This window comes from Diplotaxodon limnothrissa, linkage group LG13, assembly GCF_057381915.1.
Source record: "Diplotaxodon limnothrissa isolate DT_005_m linkage group LG13, D_limnothrissa_male_GT1.1, whole genome shotgun sequence".
In the NCBI taxonomy this organism is placed as follows: Eukaryota; Metazoa; Chordata; class Actinopteri; order Cichliformes; family Cichlidae; genus Diplotaxodon; species Diplotaxodon limnothrissa.
In genome coordinates, this window is record NC_140608.1 from 13,791,688 (window position 1) to 13,816,008 (window position 24,321).

The following is a 24,321-nucleotide window of genomic DNA, read 5'->3' on the forward strand; positions in this document are numbered from 1 at the left end:
ATTTTGTGAAATGGGATAAAGAAATTGTGAACCATTCAATAGTGTTACGGACACTACAGATTACTAATCTGCAACTACTAAATGTTGCAGTTAAACCCTGTAAACTGTAAACTTTTGGCAAATGTCTTCATTTCGATATACAAATAAATGTTAAGTAACACAACCTCAATTTGGATATTATCTTGGAATAATGGAAAAGATGATCATTTCCACATTAATATTTAATGGAAAGCAAGTATATATAAGTGAAAGTTTACTGAATATCAATTTATTTGTACTTAAATATTGTCTATTTTAAAATCTGACATAAAATTGAGTAAAACATATTGAAATGCTTCTTATTCATGTGCACAAAACCATTATGATGTTTGCACATCATTTACTGTTATGGACACTACAGCCTACATGCTGCACATAACTCCACACCACAAATCTGTAACATCATTTATCCCTATGCTCGCAGCAATGTCTGTAGAATGGGATAAATATGTATTTTAAATAATTAATTGTGGTAATGTAATGTGTCTATTTTCTGTTGCATCACTGAAGTCATACAGTCCTGTAGACAAAGTTGACAACTTCACACATAACATTTTGATATCAAAAAATATACATAATCAAGTGATATGTGCCCTACATAATATGATCATATAATAAACAATACGTTCTTAACAGCCTTATGTTTCATATGACATTATAACAATTGCTTAAAAAGATTAAAAATTAGCATAGATTTGCAAAAAATGGTTTCATAGTTGGTAAACATCCCATGCTTGATATAATCCAGCCTACAAAAGAAGCATAATTATCACTACAATCTTTTTTTGCACATGGAAATGTGTTACAGAATAATTTGTAGGGTATTTGCATATATATTAGTGCTCTCAAAATTAGTGATTAATATTATTATTATTATAGTGATTATTGTGTAGGTCAACTATGGGATTGAATGGAATCCTGTAGGTTGCAGCATGTGGCCTCTGTGGTTTGGGTTTATTCAAAAGCATCCAACAGACACTGGTGTTTAGAGGCTGGGTCAGCCCCTCTGAGGTAGTCCTCAAGCAGTTTTTGCAGGGAGAGTTGTGGCTCTTGCTTCTCATGATGGCCACAGCCACCGAGGACTATCATTTCCATAGGGATGTGTCTAGTCTCCAACAATTCGGGTAGGTGTTAAATGTCAAAGTGACCTAAGTGGCATGTCACTTTGATACTAGAACTCAAAGTTTTCCAACAGAACACTGCATTGTAATGAGAAGATCAATTACTTCTGAACCTTATCAATGATTGGTGTGTGTTAGTGGGCTGAGCCTCACATGGACATTTTTTAAGCACTTTTAACACAATTCTTGTTATTTAGTTCTTTATGTCGACTGTTATTACATACACAGTCTCTTCAATTTAGCAAATAATACCGATCTAAATGTTCTTGTATCCTATCAAAAGGTTTTCCAGTATTTTTTAAGAGAAGAAACACAGATTGCAGTTTGTATTTTAGACAACACCACAAATCACACTAGGACAGCAACAAAAGTGACAACAAAAACTGTGAAATAGTGACCCTGGCCCATTTATCTTGTAATCACGCGTGTCTCGGTTTGCTCACAGCCACTAAAACATTTTGAGGCTGACCTACAGTGATCTTCGGGTCTTTTGATGGCTTGCACAGATGAGCTACCATGTAGCAACACCTCAAGTCAAACGCCACATGACCGGATTTGAAACGCTCATCAAAATCCAATCATGAGGGGCATGGATATCATCCAATGGTGTGAGGAGTACTTGGCTATCGTAACCAATCAGAGATTGTTTCCTCATCGCGGCCTGTGGTGGGGCTCGCTGTGCGTTTGCCGTCACGGCCTCCCTTTCCTGGCTCCCGCTGCTGTCAGGGGTAGAGGAGGGGAGGGAATGGTGTAGCAGGGAAGTAACTGTGAAAGCTCCCCAAGGGAATGTAAAAGTTTAAGGTCCACGACCAGCCGTGCACGCGAGCCAGAAGACTTAACACATCCCCTCGTTTCTCATGGAAACAGATGGATTTGTGAGGAGGCGTCGGATGACAGCGGAGACCACAGGGAATGATCCCGGGGTTGCAGGAGCCTCTGCCGGGGCAGAAGTTCGATGGCTTGGGGGCAGATTCTGGGGAGTTTCAGAAAGTATCGTGGGAAGCCTGACACCCCGGATCGGAGGGGAAACTGAAATACAGACTATTGATTTGATCCGCAGTGCACAAGATGCACAGTCAGAGGACTCTGAACCGGACTATGAGGGTTTGCCACAGGGAGCTTCCACTAGCACCCACATGTTGGCCGGAGCTGTGGCCGGGATAATGGAGCACTGCCTCATGTTCCCCATCGACTGTGTTAAGGTAGCACGGCTCACTGGCTAACCAGCAAAACCACAACTTTCTGTGATTGTTGAATGCTTCGTCTCCGTAGTCCCTGGTGTGGTCTGGGGTTACCATTCATGTAGCCATCACGCATATTAGCATAGCCCATTAGCTTGCTCGCTAACCCAAACACGCCGCAGAGCTGGCTGCTATGAGGACAAGGTCAGTCGGCTCAGTTAGCGTTTAACAGCTGTATTAGCTTATTTGTTAGCATGCTGTTACAGCGTCAACCTGAGTGCGAATAACGTAATAAGTTGTTTAGCCGCCATTCAAGTCAAAAAGGAGTAGCTTTGTGTAACTAATAACGTAATTATCAAATCAGTCTGCTGTCAAGAGTTTCAGCGGATGTAATGTTACGTAACTGCACGTTTGTGCGAGCAAACGGGGAACCACTTGCTTAATAAAGAGGTGTTAAGTTAAAGAGAATGAGTCAGCCATTCCAAAAATAACAATGGAGGAAATGTGTACTCTGTGTTTACAAAAACAAGTTGTTCTCTCTTGCAACTTACGCCCTTCCGGCTTTGACTATTACAAGATAGAAGACAATTTGCCCCTTCTCCCCCCACAGTGGAGCAGCTGCTTTCCCAGAAACCCAGTGAAAAAGCTGCCTGGCGCAGCAGAGCAACTCCCTCACTCATCCCCCCCAAAAAAGATATTTTACTGCATGAATCATGCAGCTTCAGTGAACCAAGATTTGTTTTATTTTGTGCCACACTGGCCCAAAGAGGTCATTGTTACAGCCAAGAGGAAGGCGGCCACAAAGTGGTTTCAGGACACTGAGCTGTGTTTGGCAGGCAGAATATCGCCACTCTCACTTCATCCGTGTCTTTCACCTGTAGCGCACTTAGGCCAGTTACAGGCCTGAACCTGGATGAGGGCATTTTTATTTTTTTATTTGTATAGTTTCTTTTGTGGAACTAGTGTAGCTCAGCATTTTCCCAACCAAGTCACACATGAGATCTGGCTAATTGAAATGCAGCAAAGTGCAGTCAGGGAGTACCAGCACACTAAATACTGGACACCCTTAGTAGAAGCATGAATTTGTTTACATATTAGAAGTAAAATCATCAAACTTTTTTAAAAGTAGTGTTTAGTATGCATTTAGCATTAGAATTGTATTTTTGCAGAGTAGCTATACCAAAAAAATCTTTCCCTCGCGCACATAAGCCTTTCTCTTAAGTACTGTAAATAAAGTTCTGAATAGGCTGGCATTTAGTCATTCTTGTATCGTAAATCCCAGTAATTTGCTGCGGCTCTGAAGAAGTGTGCTACACTTTAGAGTATTTGACTCTCTAGTCAATGAAAAATGAAACCCAAAACAACCCTTTGTTGTTTTTTTTCCTCAAAGAATGGATGGACTTGTTACGGCATAGCATTACAAAGGTCATTGCTTTGTAGTTATATAACCACAGGCTATAGATAAACAAAGCAAACCTACAGCTGGTGAGGACTCCACACATGTGTATGTGTCACGACAATGAGTGACTGAGGATATTTCAGCCTCTTTGCAATACCCTGCTAATACTACAAGTGTGTGCACTGACTTTGTGTGCAGTATGCTCATAGCATTGCTCTGCAGAGCTGTGCATGGACACAGTGGGGTTTAAGTTTGTCCATTCAGCTGGAAGTTTGGTATTTAGGAGATTATGTTGCTGTTGGTGCCTTGGAGACAGACACAATCATCTAGTCCACTCATGCAGCCTTCTATAAATATCACATACCAGGTGATTTAAACATTAATTGTTTGCTCTTGTCTTTTAATGTGTCTATATAATCGATCATCCACCTGTATGTGAGCGTGTGCAAGGAGGAAAAGAGAAAGGTGTGTTTCAGGGTCAGTGGGAAAAGAAGCTTAGAGGAAGTCAGCTTATGTCCCTTTGTGACCCTGGAGCTTGTAACTGCATACTTCCTTGTATTCATTTATGCATGTACACCAAGATACACCCCACACAATGTCAAATACCTCATTTCCCTCATTTAACCCGTCATTCACAATGCATTCTATTCAGAGCTGTCTTCATTGTCTTCTTAGGCAGACATATGGAACAAGTTCAATTATGCATTCTATCCTATTTTTAGATCAGAATCAGGTCAAACGCCGCAAACATATCGCTTAATTCTAAGTTAATAGTGGACAGGATAGTGGCACACTCTGCTCACGTTTCTATTTGACATCAGAATGCCATTTCTTTCGCAGACACGAATGCAGAGTCTTCAGCCCGACCCTGCGGCCCGCTACAGGAATGTGATGGATGCTCTTCGCCGGATTGTAGCCACAGAGGGAATCTGGCGGCCATTGAGAGGCTTGAATGCAACAGCTATTGGGGCGGGTCCTGCCCATGCCCTGTATTTTGCCAGCTATGAAAAACTCAAAAAGACTCTAAGTGATGTGATTCATCCAGGGGCTAACAGTCATTTGGCTAATGGTACCATAAAACATCCATACACAGTTTATGTTATAAATTAATAGATCGTGTATAGCAATCTTAGCCATGAGATCACTGTAACCGGTTGATATTTAGGACTTTCCCGACTCAAAGAGTGTTGCCAAATGCCCTCGTCTGTGAAGCTGCTGACTCAGCCTAATCTGTGTGCTGCCTGACCAGTCCAAAAAACCCCTGGCAGGACATCAAATCGGATAAACGCTTTTCATAGCTACAGTTGCATACTGTAAAGAAAAGCCAGGGACAGCTGTCGGCCACTCAGTGGCTTCAAGGAAAGTTAAATAGTGGATCGTGTAAAGCTAAGCCATCTCAACTTAAAAAAAAATAAATAAAAAATGTCAGCCATTACCTTGTTCTTCCTACACTCTCTTTCTTCTGTTTCAGTTTAATGGGAGGCTGGGTAAGTCCTCTTTCTCCCATCTCATCTACCTTTTTTCCCCTGTTAGTCATCTTTTATTAAGCTTAGGCTTCTGATTGAAATCCCTCAAATGAGAAATAAGCTGGCTTATCCACTAGGTGTCTCTCTTTGCTTACATTTTGCTTTACAAACCATGGTCAGAAATGTTCTTTTACACCAGCAGTTTATTAAATTTCCAGAAATTCTGCTGTGAGTTGCTGTTTTGAGCTGGAATTTTAAAAAAGCATAAGCTGTGCCGAGGTCAGATGGGTTCTGTTGCAAGTGAAAATTCTCTTCTGCAGTCTCTTCTAGTTTCCTATTTTGCCGTAGTTATCTGAATGTGTAGTGACTTCCGAAGTGTGTTTGTTTCAGGAACAGCTGGGTGTGTGGCCACACTGCTTCACGACGCAGTCATGAACCCAGCTGAAGGTAAGGGCAGCATTTTGAGAGTTAAGATGTGTATATATATATTTTTTTTCTATTTCAAAACAGCAGTTTTGGGTTTCAGTAAGGAAACCTACAGGTGCCACACCTGGGCCAACTATCTTCACATGTTGGCCGCAGCCCTGTAGCTTCACATAGTCACTTTCACAGCTGTCTGTAGACCACCTGCCCAAACATGTCAGTAGAAGGACACTGGTCTGAGCTCATTTGCAGCTGTTAGATGGCTTGCAGCTGTCTGAGGAATTACATACTATGTCTTTGTATATGTTGTATGTTTATTCTCTTAAGGATAGCTTTACTGCAGGTGATGGTTTCCTAATTTTTCGTTTCTTTTTCCTTGTCTTTCCACCTTTGCGCTACCATCTTTGGACACCATGTTTCCCTCAGTTGTGAAGCAGCGAATGCAGATGTATAACTCGCCCTATCGCGGCGTGTTGGACTGTGTACGTGCAGTGTGGCAGAAAGAGGGCCCTACTGCATTCTACCGCAGCTACACCACCCAGCTCACTATGAACGTGCCCTTCCAGGCGCTCCACTTCATGACCTACGAGTACCTTCAGGAGCTGTTAAACCCTCACAGACAGTACAATCCCTCATCGCACATGTTGTCTGGGGCTTTGGCCGGAGCGATCGCAGCCGCAGCCACCACGCCTCTGGATGTCTGCAAGACCCTGCTCAACACCCAGGAGTCTCTAGCCCTTGGCTCCATGTCTTCCGGCAAAGGAGCCCACAGACACATCTCAGGCCTGGCCCATGCCTTCCGGACAGTATACAGGCTGGGCGGCCTGCGGGGCTTCTTCAAGGGAGTCCAAGCGAGAGTCATCTACCAGATGCCCTCAACAGCCATCAGCTGGTCAGTCTATGAGTTCTTCAAGTATGGACTCACCAAGCACCAGTACAACAAGAGGAGAACACAACAAATGGAAGCTGAGATGTAGATGGCTCTGTGGTGTAATCTACTCTGAGCTCTTTCTACAAGGAGATATTAATGTGCACATAGTATCTCACTAAAATCCACTTCAGTTGTCCCAATCCCATTCAGACATAGCAGATAAGAAAAACATCCTCAAAGGCAGTTTGAGTTGATATATTTCTTTACCACTCAAGAATAGATATTGTTTAAGTCACAGGACAACACCGTGATGTAAAAGCGAACCAGCTGATCTGGAGAAGTTTTCAAACTAGCATCCTTTGATTCTTGAAGCTGAGGCTGTAAGGAGTTCTAAGCTGAAAGAATAGTCAGCAGGGGGCAGTAGTGTTACTTTGTTGCCTCTAGTAGTTCTGTAGCTTTGCTGTCCTAGAACTGGATTTTTATTTTTCCCATCCAGAGTTTGAGTTTGCAAATAACTGACTCGTCATCCAGATCCCTCATAACAGACAGAGCGTTCAGTTCTTAATTCAGCATCTTAAGCAATCAACTTAAAGCAAGAACATCTACATTTATTTCCTGAAAAGTGTCACTGTCCAGAAACCTTGAGACAATAAACCAAACTTGGCCAAAGCTGCAACTCAAGTTGAGAGAGAGTATGTTTTCCCCTATAAATTAACTTGAGACTCTACAGATTAGGAAAGAACATCTTAGTTTCTACAGATTGAGGTAGCCCCCCTTTTTTTGCAGGCAAAGTAATTAAAAAATAGTGAATCTACTTTGTTTTTTCAAATATCAGTGTTAACACTTTTGCTTATGATTTAATTGGGCAAAAAATACAAACGTTTAGATGCTCCCAGGTGTCAGAATTGTGTATTTAAGTAGTTTTTTGGTCATTTTGATAACTCAAATCTTATTTTATTTTCAGAACATATATTATTGTTTTCCCTAATTCTGTAATTAGTCACGGTCTACCTGTTTGGCAGAGGACAGCTTTAAAAAAAGAAGAAGAAGACCTTTATGTGCATTAGCTGGCATTAACAGTCTTGTAAACAACAGAGCTTCATTGTTAGTGCTCAACAGAAAAGGTTGTGTACATTATGCTGTATCCAAAAGAGTCTCAAGAGGCTAGTTATACAACTGTACCCACACTGAATACACTTTAATGCAAGCTGTCATTCTTATTGATTGATGTCTGATTGTTTCTGGCACTGAATTGCACTTGTGGAATAAAGACCCAGCAGTCGGGCTCTATTCACTGTTATTAAAAGGTGGGGAGCCCAACTTTCTTTAAATGTTTTATTTTTTTCCCCGTGTGTGTGTGCACGCTTTGCAAGAGAATAACTCAATACAAAGGTGTGAAGCTCATATTCATGGACCACACACAGCCCACTTTTATGTTAAGTGGGTTGGAGCAGTGAAGTCCTTACATAAAACCAATAAATGAGGCATTTATTAACAAAAAAAAACTGAGAGAGAACATGGTGGTAGGGCTCCATTCACCTTCTTTTATTGTGGTATGGAAGCCCATAGCTAATGTTCTTATCAGTAAGAACTCATAAGTAACTGGAAAGCTCTCATGAATGTATTCTTAACAACTTGTAACACAATGCTTGGTGCCATGCTCCTCTGAAGTTTACATACTTTGCGGAGCCATCTGTTGGGCCAGATCTTCGGTGGAGCCATTTCTGGCCTTTGGGCGATATATTTGACACCCCAGACTTAAAACACTCTTGCAAATTCACCAGTCAAAAAAGTAACAATTGCCATTTTACTCTGTATAAAAGATCCAAAGCGTTTGTTTGCCTTTAGAACAGAAAGCATAGAACGGGGTGGATCAAAAGGGAGGCGAAGCCTGCAGCCACATCTGTGCTGTCAGAAACACATGGTAAGTTTGTGTGTGTTTGCAGGTATTTACTTTTCATCCAGGGCAGGTACAGTTGTTTTGTCTTGAGCACAGGTGCACATTTCAACTTTGACCCCCTCAAAACTGAAAGTGCAACTTGAACTTGTGAACACGCTGGCTGAATTCAAACTGCTGGAAGAGTGAAGGTTTGGAATTTGGAAGAAAAAAATATAAATAAAGGGGTGAATGGTGAAGACTTCGGAGATGGATCATATTGATTATGCGGAAGTCTGTGTCGAAGTAATGGTCAGTTTTTAAAAATCTGATGGACGCAGACACAAACATCAGATTTTGATTAATATTTTCAAAAAGCAACATTTTACTGTAAACTTTAATTACCTCAAGTACACAGAAGACATCGGCGTAAAAGTTGGGAAAAAAACTCAATAAATAACCGTATGTCATGCATGCTGTGCTTCAAGACAGGTATATGTATTAATGCAACAAAGGTACATCAGTCACCATGACTCATGAGTTATTCATCATATTCACATTCATATCTTCAGTGTCAAGTCTGCAATTCATGCAACAAGCTAGAAAAAACATTCTGAAGCAGTGAATGTTTATTCTGTCATTTTCAAGTGTTGTAATCCTGATGGACTAGTTTTAATAACTTTGTCATGAAAGTAAAAATATTGACAATTACAATAAAGTTCAGTTCTTATTTTTTTTCATGAACCATAGAAAACAACAAAAAAGAAATTAATATGATTAGTTACTCATAAATCATAATGTCTGAAATTCCATATTTGTTCCATTCATTAATTTGCTTTTGGATTAAATCATATATGAAAATTCTATTCTACATAAGTACGTAATTCCTGTGAGTAATTCATGTACATTACAAATACAAATGGGAAACTCAGACTTGTGACTGCTCTTTTAATATCTGTCAAGAGATTTTTGTAAAAGTGTCAGTTTGACATCACAACATAGAATCAGCTGAATTTAATCAGAACTATATCAAATCAGCTAGCATCTTCAACTTTGTTGTTGATCAATCAGGTTACAAAGTTGCACTCCAGTGTTCTGTAAATCTGCAGACTGTGACGAGGGTGGATGTCTGCACCCGGAAGAAGCTGTGAACGGATGTTTTACTTACATTTGCAGACTTTTAATGATCAGCAGTCTTTTGATGTATAATTGCTTGACTTGGTCCCATTATTGCTCTTTTGTACCGATATGAAACAAATGCTAGATAAACAAAATCCTTTAGTTAGGAAACAGCATTTGGATGCATGCGTTTTAGAGTAGCAGGCTTAGCACTTGGTGATGAGTGACAGCTCCCCCACCTCAGTCTCTACACACACACACACACACACACATAAACATGTTAGTCAGGCAGACACCTGTTCAAACAGGGAGTGTTAATGAACTGTTTCTGTTGCTTGGGCTCTCCCACTATGTCTGCATGCATGTACAGTCCACAGTATGTGTGGTCTGCCATAGCTTATCCTGCTAAAATTGTCTGCTTGTATCTCCTTCCCTCTCTCTGTGTGAATAAGCATGTCTGCTCCAAATCTCAGCAGTCTGAGAGGAGTAAACTATTTAGTCTGGTCATTTGTCTGCCTCCTTCTTACTATATTTGTGTGTGTGCATATGTGCACTTCAATGAAGATAAATGGAGTATGGTACTATGTATATTTATATGACATTAATCCATTATATGCCTGAATATTATGTGGAAGACTGCAGTGTCTCCTCTTCTCTTCTCTTCTCTTCTCTTCTCTTCTCTTCTCTTCTCTTCTCTTCTCTTCTCTTCTCTTCTCTTCTCTTCTCTTCTCTTCTCTTCTCTTCTCTTCTCTTCTCTTCAAGTAAATGAAATAAGGTAAAGCACAAAAAAGTGAGCTAAGAAGAAACCACTGTTTTCCCACTCTTGACAGTATGAGCCTGTGTTTTACTCAAGAATGTAACATGTAGTTATTGTTTACCATTATCTATACTGTGAATCTCATATAGGGTATATGTCTCATATTATAATTTTAAAAGTAGCCATTATTTTATGTAAGAAATATATGAAAGGGGACATTTTAATTAAAAAAAAATCATGTCTCATTCTCTACATTTCTTCAGTTTGCTTTCATATGGGCTGTCGTTACATATAGCAAAAAACATTACCCACAGCCCTTGCTCAAATGTAATCATATATTACTATTCTGAAACTTCTTCCTCTTCCTTGTCTTCCTCATCTGCCTCTCGGACTGTTTCCATTCACTGCTGGTTTCAAATTTCAACACACCCTTCCAGACTGAGCACTTTGAACTTAGCAACAAGTGTAAACAATTGTGAGTTGTTGGGTTTAAGAAATGACATCTGCGCAGTTTAACCTCCGCCTCGTTCGGCACTGCAAGTGAATCATTGTGCAAAAAATTGTTTTTAGACTTAAGAGTTTTGCATAGATCTGCAAATTCTGTCCAACTAGATGAAAGCAGGTTAATATTTTGTGAGTAACTTATTCATTCTAATCAGTCAGAATTTGAGATAGCATTTCAGCACTAAACATAAACATAATACGTAAACTGTATTATGGCAAGGTAGTGCAAACACATTTTAATCTATGTTATGACAAGAACAGCAGATAAACAAATCAGTGCAAAATCACTTAAAAAAATAGTTACCTCTGTGGTACCAAGGATGTTAATTATAGTTTTATATTGGCAGGTAATGGCATCTCAGATTGAAACCCCATCAGTGCTTCCTAGAGTTCAAAAAGCAAGCAGTCTAATAAGAGACCAATAAGAAAAAGAGGACTTATTTAAGCAAGAAACACAAGGGATGGTGAACTGATGGTATCTGCATATGTGGTTTTCATCATGGAGCATTGAGGAGGAGGGGATGGCGGGGAGATGGGTTTTGCTGGCCTCCACAATCACCTAACCTTATCCCAGCTGATGGTGGATTGGGATGAGTGTGCAGGAAAAATAAGTGCTCATTGTATGTGTGAAGTCATTCAAGACTGCATCCTGTTGATGACATCATGAAGGTGGTCGAGAAAACATCAAGTCTGTGCAAAACCCTCAAAAGGTGGCTACTTGGAAAAACACACATCATTTTCTTTTTTGGATACTTTCTTTTTATTGTTTTTCTTTGAACATTATACAGGGGAGATAGAGGGTAACAATGAAACAGAACATAAAAATAAAATAAAATTCAATTCAATTAAAAAATAAAAAAGGAAGAAAAAATAAAAATAAATAAATAAATAAAACAGGTGAAAAAAGAACGTGTTGGGTCAACATGTTTCTACAATTGATCAGTTCTCATTATCAATGTAGAATAGAATAGAATAGAATAGAATAGAATTCAACTTTATTGTCATTGCACATGTCACAAGTACAGGCAACGAAATGCAGTTTGCATCCACCCAGAAGTGCTTTAGCCATGATATAGATATATTACAAAATATATATTAGCAATAATATACATATATAAATATATTACAGAAATGGATCTGTTTTAGGTATGAGGGTACAAAATATGGGTTTATTATGGGTATGTTATAATGTACACGGTATGAAGGAATGTTATGAATATGCTATAACTATAGGTATGTAGAGGCTGTAGTGGTGTACAAGCTATGTACAAGCTATGTACAGGCTATAAATATGAAAACTATACAGAAATATGAACTAGGCAAGTTATAAACAGTTGTAGAATTAAAATTTATCGTATTGTACAGAATGTTTGTTTATGCAGATTTATACAGTAGTGCAGTTAAGATAAGTGAAATATGTGGATAATTTCTACAGAGGCTATATAAAGTGCTAGTGGTTGTGAGTGGTGGTTCAGCCATGTTATTATTGTGTGTATGAGGGTCCAGTTGTCCAATGTGATGGTCTTTATCCTGTCGAGTTTATGTAATCAGTCCATTTCTCCCACGTTCGATGGTGATGATCTTCCTGCGTCCTTATTCTATAAGTCAGTTGTTCCATAATTTGTATCTTGTCTATAATTTTGATCCATTCATCCTGCAATGGTGGGTCTATCTTGTACCATTTTCTTGTGATTGCCTTTTTACAGGCTGCAAGCATCATTTTCAATACGTATCTATCCTCTTTCAACACATTTCCCGTAATGACACCAAGATATAATAATGTACAAGACTTAGATACAGCATAACCCAGAATATTACCCATAACTAAATGAACATCTTCCCAAAATTTTGCGATCTTGAGACAGAACCAGAACACATGGGAATGATTCACATTTACATCTCCACAGCTTCTCCAACACAGTTGTGGTAATGAAGTGTGTTTGTTCCTAATTAACACACATCATTTTCATTTTTTGCCTATTATATGCTGGACTCCTTTGAGTTGAAAGTGAGACAACAGTAACTGAAGTTACAGAAGAGCATCTTGGAACACAAACATGTCGAACCGTGAAGCAGCAGAAGACCACACTAGGTGTCACTCTCGTCAGCTAAGAACAGGAAACTAAGGCTACAATTTGCACAGGCTCATCAAAATGGGATAATAGAAGTTTAGAGGCTGATTCTATTGCAGAAGGAAGATTCAGCTAATGAGTAATGATGTCAGTATTGAGTTTGACAGCGTGGGCATGTAGAAATGATATAAAGAATATAGACTTGCAGCCTGAACAACCAGGAGAGTAGGGAAATGAGTGAATACAGATCTTCCTTACTGAACTTATGTTTAAGCTTCATATTGAAAAAAAAATGTCTGCCTGGTCTGATGAATCTCAATTATGCTGCATCATTCAGATGGTCAGGTCAGAATTTAGTGTAAACCACATGAAGGCATTGATCTATCTTGCCTTCTACCCACAGATCAGGGAAGTGGTAGTTGGTGTGGAGGATATTTTCTTTATGCACTTTGAGCCCCCTAGAACCAATTGAGCATTGTTTAAATGCAGTACCTGAGTTTTTCTGTTGACTGTGTCCATCCCTTTGCAATCAAATGGTCTCCAAACCAATCAAACAGAGCCTCTCTAGGAAGAGATTCACGTAATGGATGTGCAACAAATCTGCAGTAATGGTGTGATGCTGTCATTTCAATAAACACCAAAATCTCTGAGGAAATTTTCCAGCACCTTGTGGAATCTATGCCATGAAGAATTAAAGCAGTTCTGACGGCAAACAAAGCTCAATGTGCTAGAGAGGTGTACCCAATGAAGTGTCCAGTGAATGTAATTCAAACTACTTTTTACACTTTCAGTATTTTATTCAGTGCAGAAATTAAAAATAATGCAAATACCTAAAATAAAAAGTTGTGTTCAAACTTGTCAGACTCGTACTTTCATTCACAGGCTGGTTTTATGGTGAGACTGAGCTCTAATAAATTGCTGAGTCAAAGATGGAAGTGAGAAACAAAACGCTGGATAACCTGACTTAGAAAGACATTCTCATGTTTGGCAGTTTATTTAAAATGTCAAACATTTAAGCGTTTACAAAGCTCAGCCTCTAAATAGAGCACTGTAATTCTGATAATATTGTGTACCAACATGATCATTAATATGTTATCACCTGTTACAGCAGTTATACACAACAAACAGCGCAAATTACTTTCACTATTACACCTTTATATAGATACAGTGCTACACCCTTTACACTTTCAGTCATAATTAAGCCGAGGTGTTTACCCAGTGGGCGTGTGTGTGTGTGTGTGCGTGTGTGTGTGTGTGTGTTACACATAATGTGTAAGTGTGTGGTTTAGTAGCTGCTGTGCCCTAAAACAAACCTGGAGTACTTTCACTCCTGAATATTACCTCTGCTTTAAGGACATCTTGCACGACTGCTTTGACAACAAGGCAGACACACACACATTCATGCAGTTGTGTTTCTATTACAATAATTCACCATAGTGACTGGTGAAAAAGATTACAAAATGCTGAAGGGCTGGTATACATAACCTCCCTTGCACATTAGCGTAAGTCCATGTTTTGGAAACTCAAGCCTGCAGTCAAAGCCCCTTACAGCAAGCACCTGTGGAGCTGTGTTTTTACACACACAGTAACACGCAACAAGGGTATTAGGAGTGTAAACGCCTGAAGGACTCAGGTCCCCTACAAGATTTCTCCCTTAGTAGCTTAGTAGTCTTCTCTCCCCCTCTATTGCTCTTTGGTTGTTTCTCTTGTCAGATCTCTCTCCATATTTTAAGCTAAATCGCAACTGGACCACTCAGCATGAATTACAGGGTGATACAGGATTATGCCATAATGTCCACTTATTTCCACACTTGCCAACAGATAATAAATGAGGTGTGATTATGGTCTCTTCATCTAATTCGCTGGGATACACACAGACACATATAGTTTGTGATCTCACGCTCCTTGGGGGTGCTGCTGGATAAAGGAGCTGTTGCTGTAATCCCCTTGGCTGCTGCAGTCTCTCCTGCTCTAGGCAGATTTGCAGGGAAGGCAAGGAGCCAAGAGAGGAGGCGAAACCGGTAAAGCAGAAAGGAGCTAACATAATTGGTGTTAGTGAATAAAAGATCACATGATATCCATTTATGGCTGGCATAATTTGTTTAGATTGTTTTATTTACTGGCTTTCTGTAAAACCTGAAATCACTTTGCAGCCATGAACTGAGATGTTATCTCTTCTTTTATATCCACGGTTCTAGTAGAGTGCTAACCGGAGTTTCATAATCTAATTCATTTGCTAAAGTGATGCTGAAGCATTAACCCCCACCCCTCAGTCTCAGAATTTAAATCCACATGAGTGTAAAAATATAGTCACAAGACAAAGAAAGCACCCCATCTTTTAATCCTAAGGTTTTATGCACCTGCTGACTTGAGTTTGTTTTGTAACCACAGGACCTGAGCATGCTTACACTTATTGAGTCTAAAATGAACTCCTCTGTATGCCAAATGATCTCCCACATAGCAGCAACAGAATGGCTGAAAAAGGAGGCAACTAATCCAAACTAGTCCTCAAACAATGAGTGAAAAGGGGCCTTCACAGAGTTGTGCAAAAAATAACAAATAAATGAATAAATATTAACAATAATAATAAAATGCAAACCTCATTTACATGAAACAACAATGTAATGAAGAAAACTATTTACAACAATGTTACTTTGAGTTATTGCTTCTAAATTATGGAGTGTGCATAGTTTTCCCACACACAGATTCTGTATTGTGGTTTTGCTTTTGTTACACAAATAATGACGCAGTGTAGTATGTCATGTGTTGTTGATATCAGGTTGTATTGAAATAATTTTGAAACCTGTTAGGGACCAGGTGATTTAAAATGCTGATATTTAAAACCTTATTACCCTTATTAATTAAAAATATTAAGTCTTCGTTTGTGATATCAGCTAAAAGGGTGATCGTGGCTCAAGAGTTGGCAGTTCGTCTTGTTTGAGCCCCGGCTCGGACAGTCTCAGTCGTTGTGTCCTTGCGCAAGACACTTCACCCGTTGCCTACTGGTGGTGGTCAGAGGGCCCGGTGGCGCCAGTGTCCGGCAGCCTCGCCTCTGTCAGTAACACCTTAATGACAAACACAGCAGTACTGAGTGTCTGTTTATTCTTATAATAAGAGAATAAACAGACAAGACAGTAAGCGTAACAGACAAAATGTCAATGATAGCTCTCAGTCAGCAGGAATACTAAAAGGAATCCAGAAAGGACATGTGACAAATTTACTAAAGACAGTTAAACTAAAATATGGCACACACTCATTTGTCTTTAAATTGCTTGTATGCCAGATTACAAGGTGGTGTTTTATTTCTTTGAATGGAAGATGATTTGCAGTGCTGAAAATACATTTTTTCCATGAGGTTCTTGCATGTTCTGTATTTGGTCATTTGTGTTGTGCACACACAGCACTATGGGACAAAATCCAATGGATGACACATTCACTTTGCATAAATCACGACATTTTACAGTCAAGACATGCTTTAAGGTAAGGTTGAGGCTTAATTTGGGTTAAGGATAACGAGAGGTAGCGTCGGAAATAGGGTTAAGAGAAGTCACTGCATCCAGTCTCTATCCATCCATTCGCCTATCACATCTGTCTTAGGGCAAGAGGCAGGGTACACCCTGGACAGGTCGCCAGTCTGTCACAGGACCTGCAGTCTTTTCATTCAAAGTCTTTTCATTCACATGAAGCTCCAAACTGACAAGTCCCTATGCAGAAGGCTCTACAAATCAGCTCTAAGCTGGCCTCCAGTATTTTCAGTGCTCCAAAAAAATGGTAAAACACTTAAATGCTTCCCACATTTGTCTGATCAACTTTGTCTTGTTTAGTAAGACCCACATTCACCGGTAGCATTCAGAAACCTCGATAAGATTTGTGCCACAGTTTTCTAATTTCTTCAAGAAAACTCCAGCTGGAATATTGAGGGTTTTTTTGTGTTTACACATGAAAATACAATGAAGAAAAAAAGCCCGGATTCTTTAAACACAAAATCATTCCTGGAATAAATCCATGAGAACAGACATTTTTCGTCTCGCTTCTTTTTAGATGTTCTCACAAAGTTCCAAACATACCACTTTCAACCTTTAGAGACAAGTGACAAATGGTTTCTGGCTGTTTCTTGTTAACTCAGACATGACTCCAAAGATGGCAATCGGGGTGAAATATGAAGCACAAACAAACAAAATATCAACTAAAATAGCTCACAGATCACCAACTTGCTGTGCCAGTTGTGACTTGAATGTCTCCCATAGCATGTGTGTGTGTGTGTGTGTGTGTGTGTGTGTGTGTGTGTGTGTGTGTGTGTGTGTGAGCTATGAAGAATTGTGATATGGGGGAGACACAGCTCCTGTCATCACTTAAGAGAACAAGTAGGGGAGGAAACATTTTCCCACCACTGCAAGGATACAAGATGATCAGTGAAACGCAATAAAATGCTTACACATGCTCACACATAGTAACTCTGCAACTCTGTGGGAGAAGGTTGGAGAGAAAGACACACCAGCTGTTTTGATTCTGAGCATTCATACTCAGGGATGTAAAGACACAAGCAATGGGGCGATGTTGTGGGCGGCTTTGGCGTGCGTGTTAGTTTGAAACGGGATCCTTTTCACTTGTCGTGCAATAAAAGAACAACATGCAAGACTTGCACTGAATACAAAGCTCCTTGATAAAGCCAAGTGTTTACAGTATAGTAAAATGCCAGTGCTAATGGGCCAGAATAAGGAGAGGCGGGTAATCCTCCTACAACATGGAAGCTGATATTTTAAAATGAGCAACAAAGCCAAGATGTGTTATTTAAAAAAAAATGAATTCAATGGCCTATAAAAGACCTAACGATGCTTTGTGGAACGGTTCTTTGTTTAAAGATGGAAATGTATTTTTTGCCTCAGGAGGAATCCACCAATTAAAAACTTACTTTGCCATGCTTCTGTCATGATCAAAGCAAAGGCCATACACGCACGCATGCACGCACAAACACATGCACACACACGTGCACACGCAAACCCTTGGGCCTTTGGGAGTGAAGCCTTGGCAGGGTCTGATGAACTGCAGCATTGTTACAGATCACTGCAGGTGTCCAGCACTCTTTCTCCTCAGACCTTCCTTCTGCCTTGAATGTTGTGACAAATTCTGTGAATAAAAGGTAGTCGAGGTCATAAAACCATCTCGGAAACATTTTGGAAAAACACCTGCACAATTAAAAATTTCCGCTGCACAACAGATGTGCAACAGCTAATGCTTGCAAACTTAGACCAAAACTGAATTTGTCTGTCAGCGGAAGGAAAATAACGTGGACAATATTCCTTGCATGTGCATGCGTGTGTGTGCGTGTGTGTGTGTGTGTGTGTGTGTGTGTGTGTGTGTGTGTGTGTGTGTGTGTAAGCAACACAGGTGCAGTCAGGGACACAGGGAGAAACAACGCTCTTGCCCTTTGAACTTGATCTTGAAAAGAAAGCTGCTTTTGCTTCCTGTCAAATAAGCTTAACTGTTATGCCTTCAAGCTCTAGTCAGCACAAACTGGTCTGGCAAAAACTACAAGCTATTCATTTATTCACAGGAAGCTCTCAAACCATTTCAAAAGTTTTATTCACACTCTTGTCTAAAACAACTCCAGTGACAGCTATTGTCATTTTATAGTTTTCTTTTTTTGATTTGTGGTGTTGTACTTGGAAGATATTGTTACAGGACAGGTGACAATCATAAATTTTATCTCAGCTCATGTCCAAAAATGTTTTTTTCTTTTCTCACTCTCTGGCAAACAGCTCCAGGCAGGATCTGCCTAATTCACGTTGCATTCGTTGGTGTTTGTTGGGAAGTAGGCATATGATATCTAAGGGATGACACCTGGCCCCTCAAAACTTTAACAACCTGGAGGTGTAGACCAGGAAGTGGAGGAGGAGGGAAGCTTGAGAGCCCATAAGTGGAGCCCGAGTAGCTCCTTTATCAACTCGCTGATAGGAGACGACTGTGTATGTGTGTGTCAGAGCTGTTCAATGCTTTGCTTGTCTCTGCTTATCACCGCTAATTAAAACATTTGGATTCTTCTGGCTGGCTCTGGAGGAGTTGCTGTGTGTCTGAGCATGTGCGTGGGAGACATGAGAGCGGAGAGGAGTCAAAGGAAGGAAATGTTGCAGCTTGAAAGACTTCCTGTCCATCTATGGACAGAAGGGCTCAACACATACTCGCTATCAACAGCTGGCAGACATGCTGTTTCTGCAGAGACTTATTTAGAGACAGCTGTGGTTTCTGCATGTTCAGGCTAATATTCCAAAATGATTTTTATCTGTTTTATTATTTGTTACTCATCATATGTAATAGCACTTCATATCTAAATACATTAAACAATACATATATAATCTGTTCATAGAAACATAAATGCAACTGAGAGGTGCTGAGGGGCAAATCCATTTATGGTACTTGCTTTCTCACAAGCTTTACCTTTGCACTCCTACTTAACTCTCAGACCCTCATCCCTGAGCTATCTGTGTCTGTTCCTAATGGACACAGCACACACAAACACACACACACATACATGTAGAAACACACACAAACAATAAAGACTAGACCTACTTCCTTAAATATGGCCCTGCTCTTTATAAGATCTGGGTGGGCTCATCTCTGTATCCTTTCTAATCCTTGCCATGACCTCTGTCCCCACTCATTCAAACACAGCGGTGGGGTAACTACATTTCCTAACACACAAAATATCCCTGATAAAATGAAACAAAAAAAGAGAGCACATTTTCATAAAATGCCAAACATTGGTAAGAAAAACAAAACATGCCACCTTCTTCCCAAAAAGTTGATTCTGTTCATCTGGACGTAGCGATTCGAACAGAATCAAGTTTTTGGGATTGTCTTACCTGGATGATTGAGCATGCATCAAAACATCTCACTTTCTTACATTGCTGCGTGATCACGTAACATAACGAATTTACCAGTATGCCAGAGGAACAATGAGGACTGATTATGTGGAATCTGCTCAAATTGTGCAGAAAGGTGTCATATCTAATTCCTTTTGAAACCACGAGGCCTGTGAGTGCTGATGTGGTTGCCCTATGATGGATGGGCCTTCCCCTGGGGTAGCTGATGTCTTTTGGCTTTACTGTAAATGTTTACATTCCTACTTGCACTGATGCTATCTGCTAATAGTTTCTGGGACAAGCCTGAGGAAGCCTGAGGAGTCCTCTGGGTGGGATTATTTGCTGTGTGTGTGTGTGTGTGTGTGTGTGTGTGTGTGTGTGTGTGTGTGTGTGTGTGTGTGTGTGTAAGAGAGAAAGAGAGAGGAAGAGAAAGACAGAGACCAGGTCAAAGGGAAGCAGATCTGTCTTTATACTTGGGGATTAACCATGACCCCTCTCTTTCCTGAGTCCTGGCCTGTGCCTCCTTGGGGGGGGGGGGGGGGGGGGGGGGGGGGGCAGCGCATTAACAGCACCTCACTGCTGCTCCATTTTCTTCCCAAAGCAGAAAAAGACATTTGGGTGTCTCTGACAGTACAATCAACAACTGGCACACTCGTGAGAGGGCAGCCTCTCCCAGTCTCAGTGTGGCGTGAGCTCTAAATCCGTTCATTTCACCGAGAAGTCTCGGTGCCAACAGCCGTTATGTGACCGTGGTATTGTTAAATCAACAAGGCCCTTAAGAAAATAATTCCTATTGCAATAGGCGCATCGGAAATGCATGCATAATTGCTGCTCAGGGGCCTTGTGAGAATGCTCTGTCAATAGATCTGTATCTTAAAAACGCAGCCTAGCATGGATTATGTGAGGACTGCCATTCCTGTGTTGCACACTACATAGGCAGCCCCACCCTCAAGGCATTCCTCTGCAACATAAAAGACAGCAGGTAATTACCTGTTTCCACTGCCATTATTAAGTGTTATTTAAATCTGCTATTAATACTCTGTTAAGTTGTGGGAGCTGGTGCGAGTGATTGTTCAAAGAGGCGGACAAACACGTTCTTCTGCACCGCTGTCTGGTCGTCTCTTCCCTTTCTTTCACTCTCTCTCTGCCGTCTCCGGACGTGCTCGCGAGGAGACACAAAAACAAAGCACAACTCAAAATGTTTATATACTTAAGCATCGCATTTAGAGTAATGTTTCATAGCTCAGTGGACTACTGGCTGGAGCACATTCCCGGGCACAAATGCGCTTAAAGAAGTGATAAAGGATGTGACCTTAGAGTGATTCACTGCAGTGATAATAAAGAACGGATAAGAGCTGTTGTTTCCGGTTTTGTACCTGGAACGAGTTTGAATTTCTTATCCACAGAACATCTGACCTACCCAGAAAATGGTGGCAAGCACTTCTAAACAATTGTTGAACTTTGGTGATAATAGTGAAGCTGGTACGATGGTTACGAATCAAGGAGCTATCAGATAATGACAAAGGAGTGCCGAGATAGTTTTTTTTTTTAACTCCCCAGTGTATAATTTTAGAAGTGGAGCAGTAAAAGGAGTCATTAATGTAATGAGTTGTGTTTTACAGATGCCATAATGACAGTTATGAAGCTCAATAGCTGACGGTGATCAAAAAATTCTTAATTTGATGCTACCTGTTGGGTAAACTCATGGGTGTCAATTGCACATTCTGTCAATGACGGTGTTTAAAGTGATACTGAGTAAGCGATGCCTATGTTATGGTTATCTTAGTAAAGCATGTACTAATTGCTACTTAGGCCACAATCGTCTGGAATGGGGGTTAAAATCCTTGCAGAGATCTCTATATTTACTCCATCAGATAATTTAAAAGAAATAACCGTGCAGTGTAACCAGCTGCTTTTCCAGTGATTATCTTATCCCACAGATGAACTTCAACTCTTCCCTCTTGAACTGCTGCCAAGTCTCTACCATGTAAGTGCACTGGGTTCCTCGGTATCTTAGCCAGATCTAGCCCTTGCTCATCTCATCCAATTTCAGTATTGTATTACAATTATGAGATCTAGGATGCTTGCATTGGATAACCAATGTGATGTTACCAATGGCTGCCATCATATACCTCTGTATAGATCTGTTTAGATCAGAATATGCATATATTCAGTCAACAGGAGTCTTGTTCTGCCAAAGGTTTTCTTTGTTTTTTCTATTAAACGGGAGTTTTACCTTCCCACTGTCACCTTGTGTTTTCTCATAGGGGATCATCAGACTGTTGGGGTTTTTGCTCTAATAATTTATGGTCTTTAACTCGCAGCATTAAGGGCTTTGAGGTGTCTGTTGTTGTGAATTGGTGCTACATAAACAAATGAACTGAAAAGCCTCTCCAGAGCAGAACAAGGACTACCGACACCAGCTGCCAACACCAACTGCAGAGTCGACACCAGATCCTCTCTGAAGAAACAGATGAATGACATGGAAGAGCTCCTCGATAGCACACAGGCTGGTAGGAAAAACACAAGATAGCGAGGGCTCGGGGTAGCTGGTTAATAATAAGTGAACACTCAAAATAAGAGCAGTGGGATTGTCCTTTAGGAAATCATTGCATTTTATGTGAAAAATGCTAAAATGAGACGCCAGTTGCGCCACTCAAGCAAGGCTTTGTGTTTAAAACACTGATGTATGTTGCTATAATAGACTGTATATAAAAATGGGAATCAGCTACAGTAGTAGTTTAAGTATTATTAATATGCTCAGGGTAAGATTTTTGCATGGGTCACTACACACATTCAGACACCTGGAAATTAATTCACATAAAAACTACTAATTAACATATTACTAGAAATTAACTTAATGTACTACATTGTTTGCAGTAAAAGCCTTAAAATGCTCCAAAAGTATCACAAAGACTGTGAGCAGCTTCAGTTGTAGATCTCCAAATCCAGTTAAAGCATCCACAGTCCTGATGCCATTTAGCATTACCACAGCTACTGTCACAGATGACACTTCCTATGTTAAGTGCAAATCTGCTGAAATAAGTGCCAGCAGCAGAAGCAGCATTGCAGTGCAATAATAATAACACAGAATTATATCCAGGGACACGGTATTAGTCAACTGTGAGCACAAAACTAGCCTAGGTAAGTGTTTTCTCTGGGAATTTGAAGTAAAAAGTATGAAATAACCGTACAACACTTTAGTTTAACAATAACTAAATAATAAATCAACTGAACCTTGCAACTCTTCAGGAGCTGCACAATATTGTCATAAAACCGAAAAATATTTTCTACCTTGCATCTTGTATCTTGGGTTACGTTTTTTAACCAGCTGCTTAAAGCTCTGGTTTTCCATGGTGTAACCATTACCAGTAATTTTGTCCTTTTTCATAGCCTGGTCATTCTCAGCCCTGTTTTTTGATGAAACATATTTGTTTTGTCCACCTTTAGCAGGAGATTTTTTTTCCTATGCTTTTCAGAATTCTGTGCTTTGTTAGAATTTGCTGAAGCAGCTTCCTTTTTGGGTAATAAATCATTAATGGTGGTGACATACGGCTCCTGCTCTCAGACATGCCTGGGCTTATCTCAGTGTTGCGTGCACTAGGACATGGCAGTACAATACCATTGATATCATGACATGGCATTTTTATACCACATAAAAATTTATGCTGGTATTGTTGTTATGATATGGCACCGAGCTAAATCCATGCTCGGAATTATGTTCACCATGGTGATGCAGTGGTTAGCACTCTCACACCTTTTTGCATGTTTGCATGTTCTCCCTGTGCCTGCATGGCTTTCCTCTTGGCACGATTCAAAGACAAGCATCTTAGGTTACAGATTAAATATGGTGAAATGCAGCTCAGGCAGTCCATTTCCATGAAAAAACAAACAAACAAACGATATTTTGATAATTACTACAGTGCATGGATGTAATCTCACCAAATACAGAACCACTGAACTGACCTGATAAAACTAGTAAGGGCCAAGGTCAATCCAGTAATTGAAGTCCATTCTGAGGGGACATGAACATTGGCATTTTATTTCCATTGGTGATCTTTTCCATTGTTTTTTTTTTTTTAAAGTTAATCGGGTGCAAATAACATTACCAGGTTGACCCAACACTGACCTAACCTTCTTAATATAGTATATCATTTACATGCTGCTTTTACAATGCAAATAGAGATGGTGCATGTGTTTACTTTTAGCTTTGCAATCATATAGGGCAGTTTACATATTGTGGATAAACCCCTGACTGGTTCTCTAACCTCTGTGATGTCTGACTGCTTGTGCTCTTTTTTTCCCTTTTTTTTTTTAGGGGGGGCACCTTGAACTTTGTTGTATGAATGGTAGGTACAGCTCCCAGCAGCTCAGCAGTGTCTTTGATGGAGACAATGTCATAATGTAAAGTAAGGTAAATTGACCTTTTAGCTGAAGCTCACCTGTGAATGAGTTTTAACTGGTGTTAAAACCTTAAACTTATCCTTTGTCGCAGTCTCCTTTCACCGTGCCTGTTTTGTTGTCTGTGGGTGGAAATTTACACGAGTGTGACGCATCACAGAATAGGTGCAGGAAAAGAAAAACTCTTATCTTGTCACGGTAGAAAGCTCTGACTAGACCAACTATTTACCAG

At 40.1% G+C, this 24,321-nt stretch overlaps 1 protein-coding gene across 1 annotated transcript; it reads left to right on the forward strand.

Annotated features, from left to right (window-relative positions):
* The first annotated feature begins 1,860 nt into the window (after positions 1-1,860).
* Positions 1,861-7,781, forward strand: slc25a28 (solute carrier family 25 member 28). The gene is made up of 4 exons (XM_085369913.1): positions 1,861-2,362; positions 4,581-4,809; positions 5,597-5,653; positions 6,056-7,781. The coding sequence occupies exons 1-4, from the start codon at positions 2,018-2,020 to the stop codon at positions 6,604-6,606; spliced, it is 1,182 nt and encodes a 393-aa protein (XP_085226039.1). The 5' UTR covers positions 1,861-2,017; the 3' UTR covers positions 6,607-7,781.
* Positions 7,782-24,321: the final 16,540 nt, after the last annotated feature.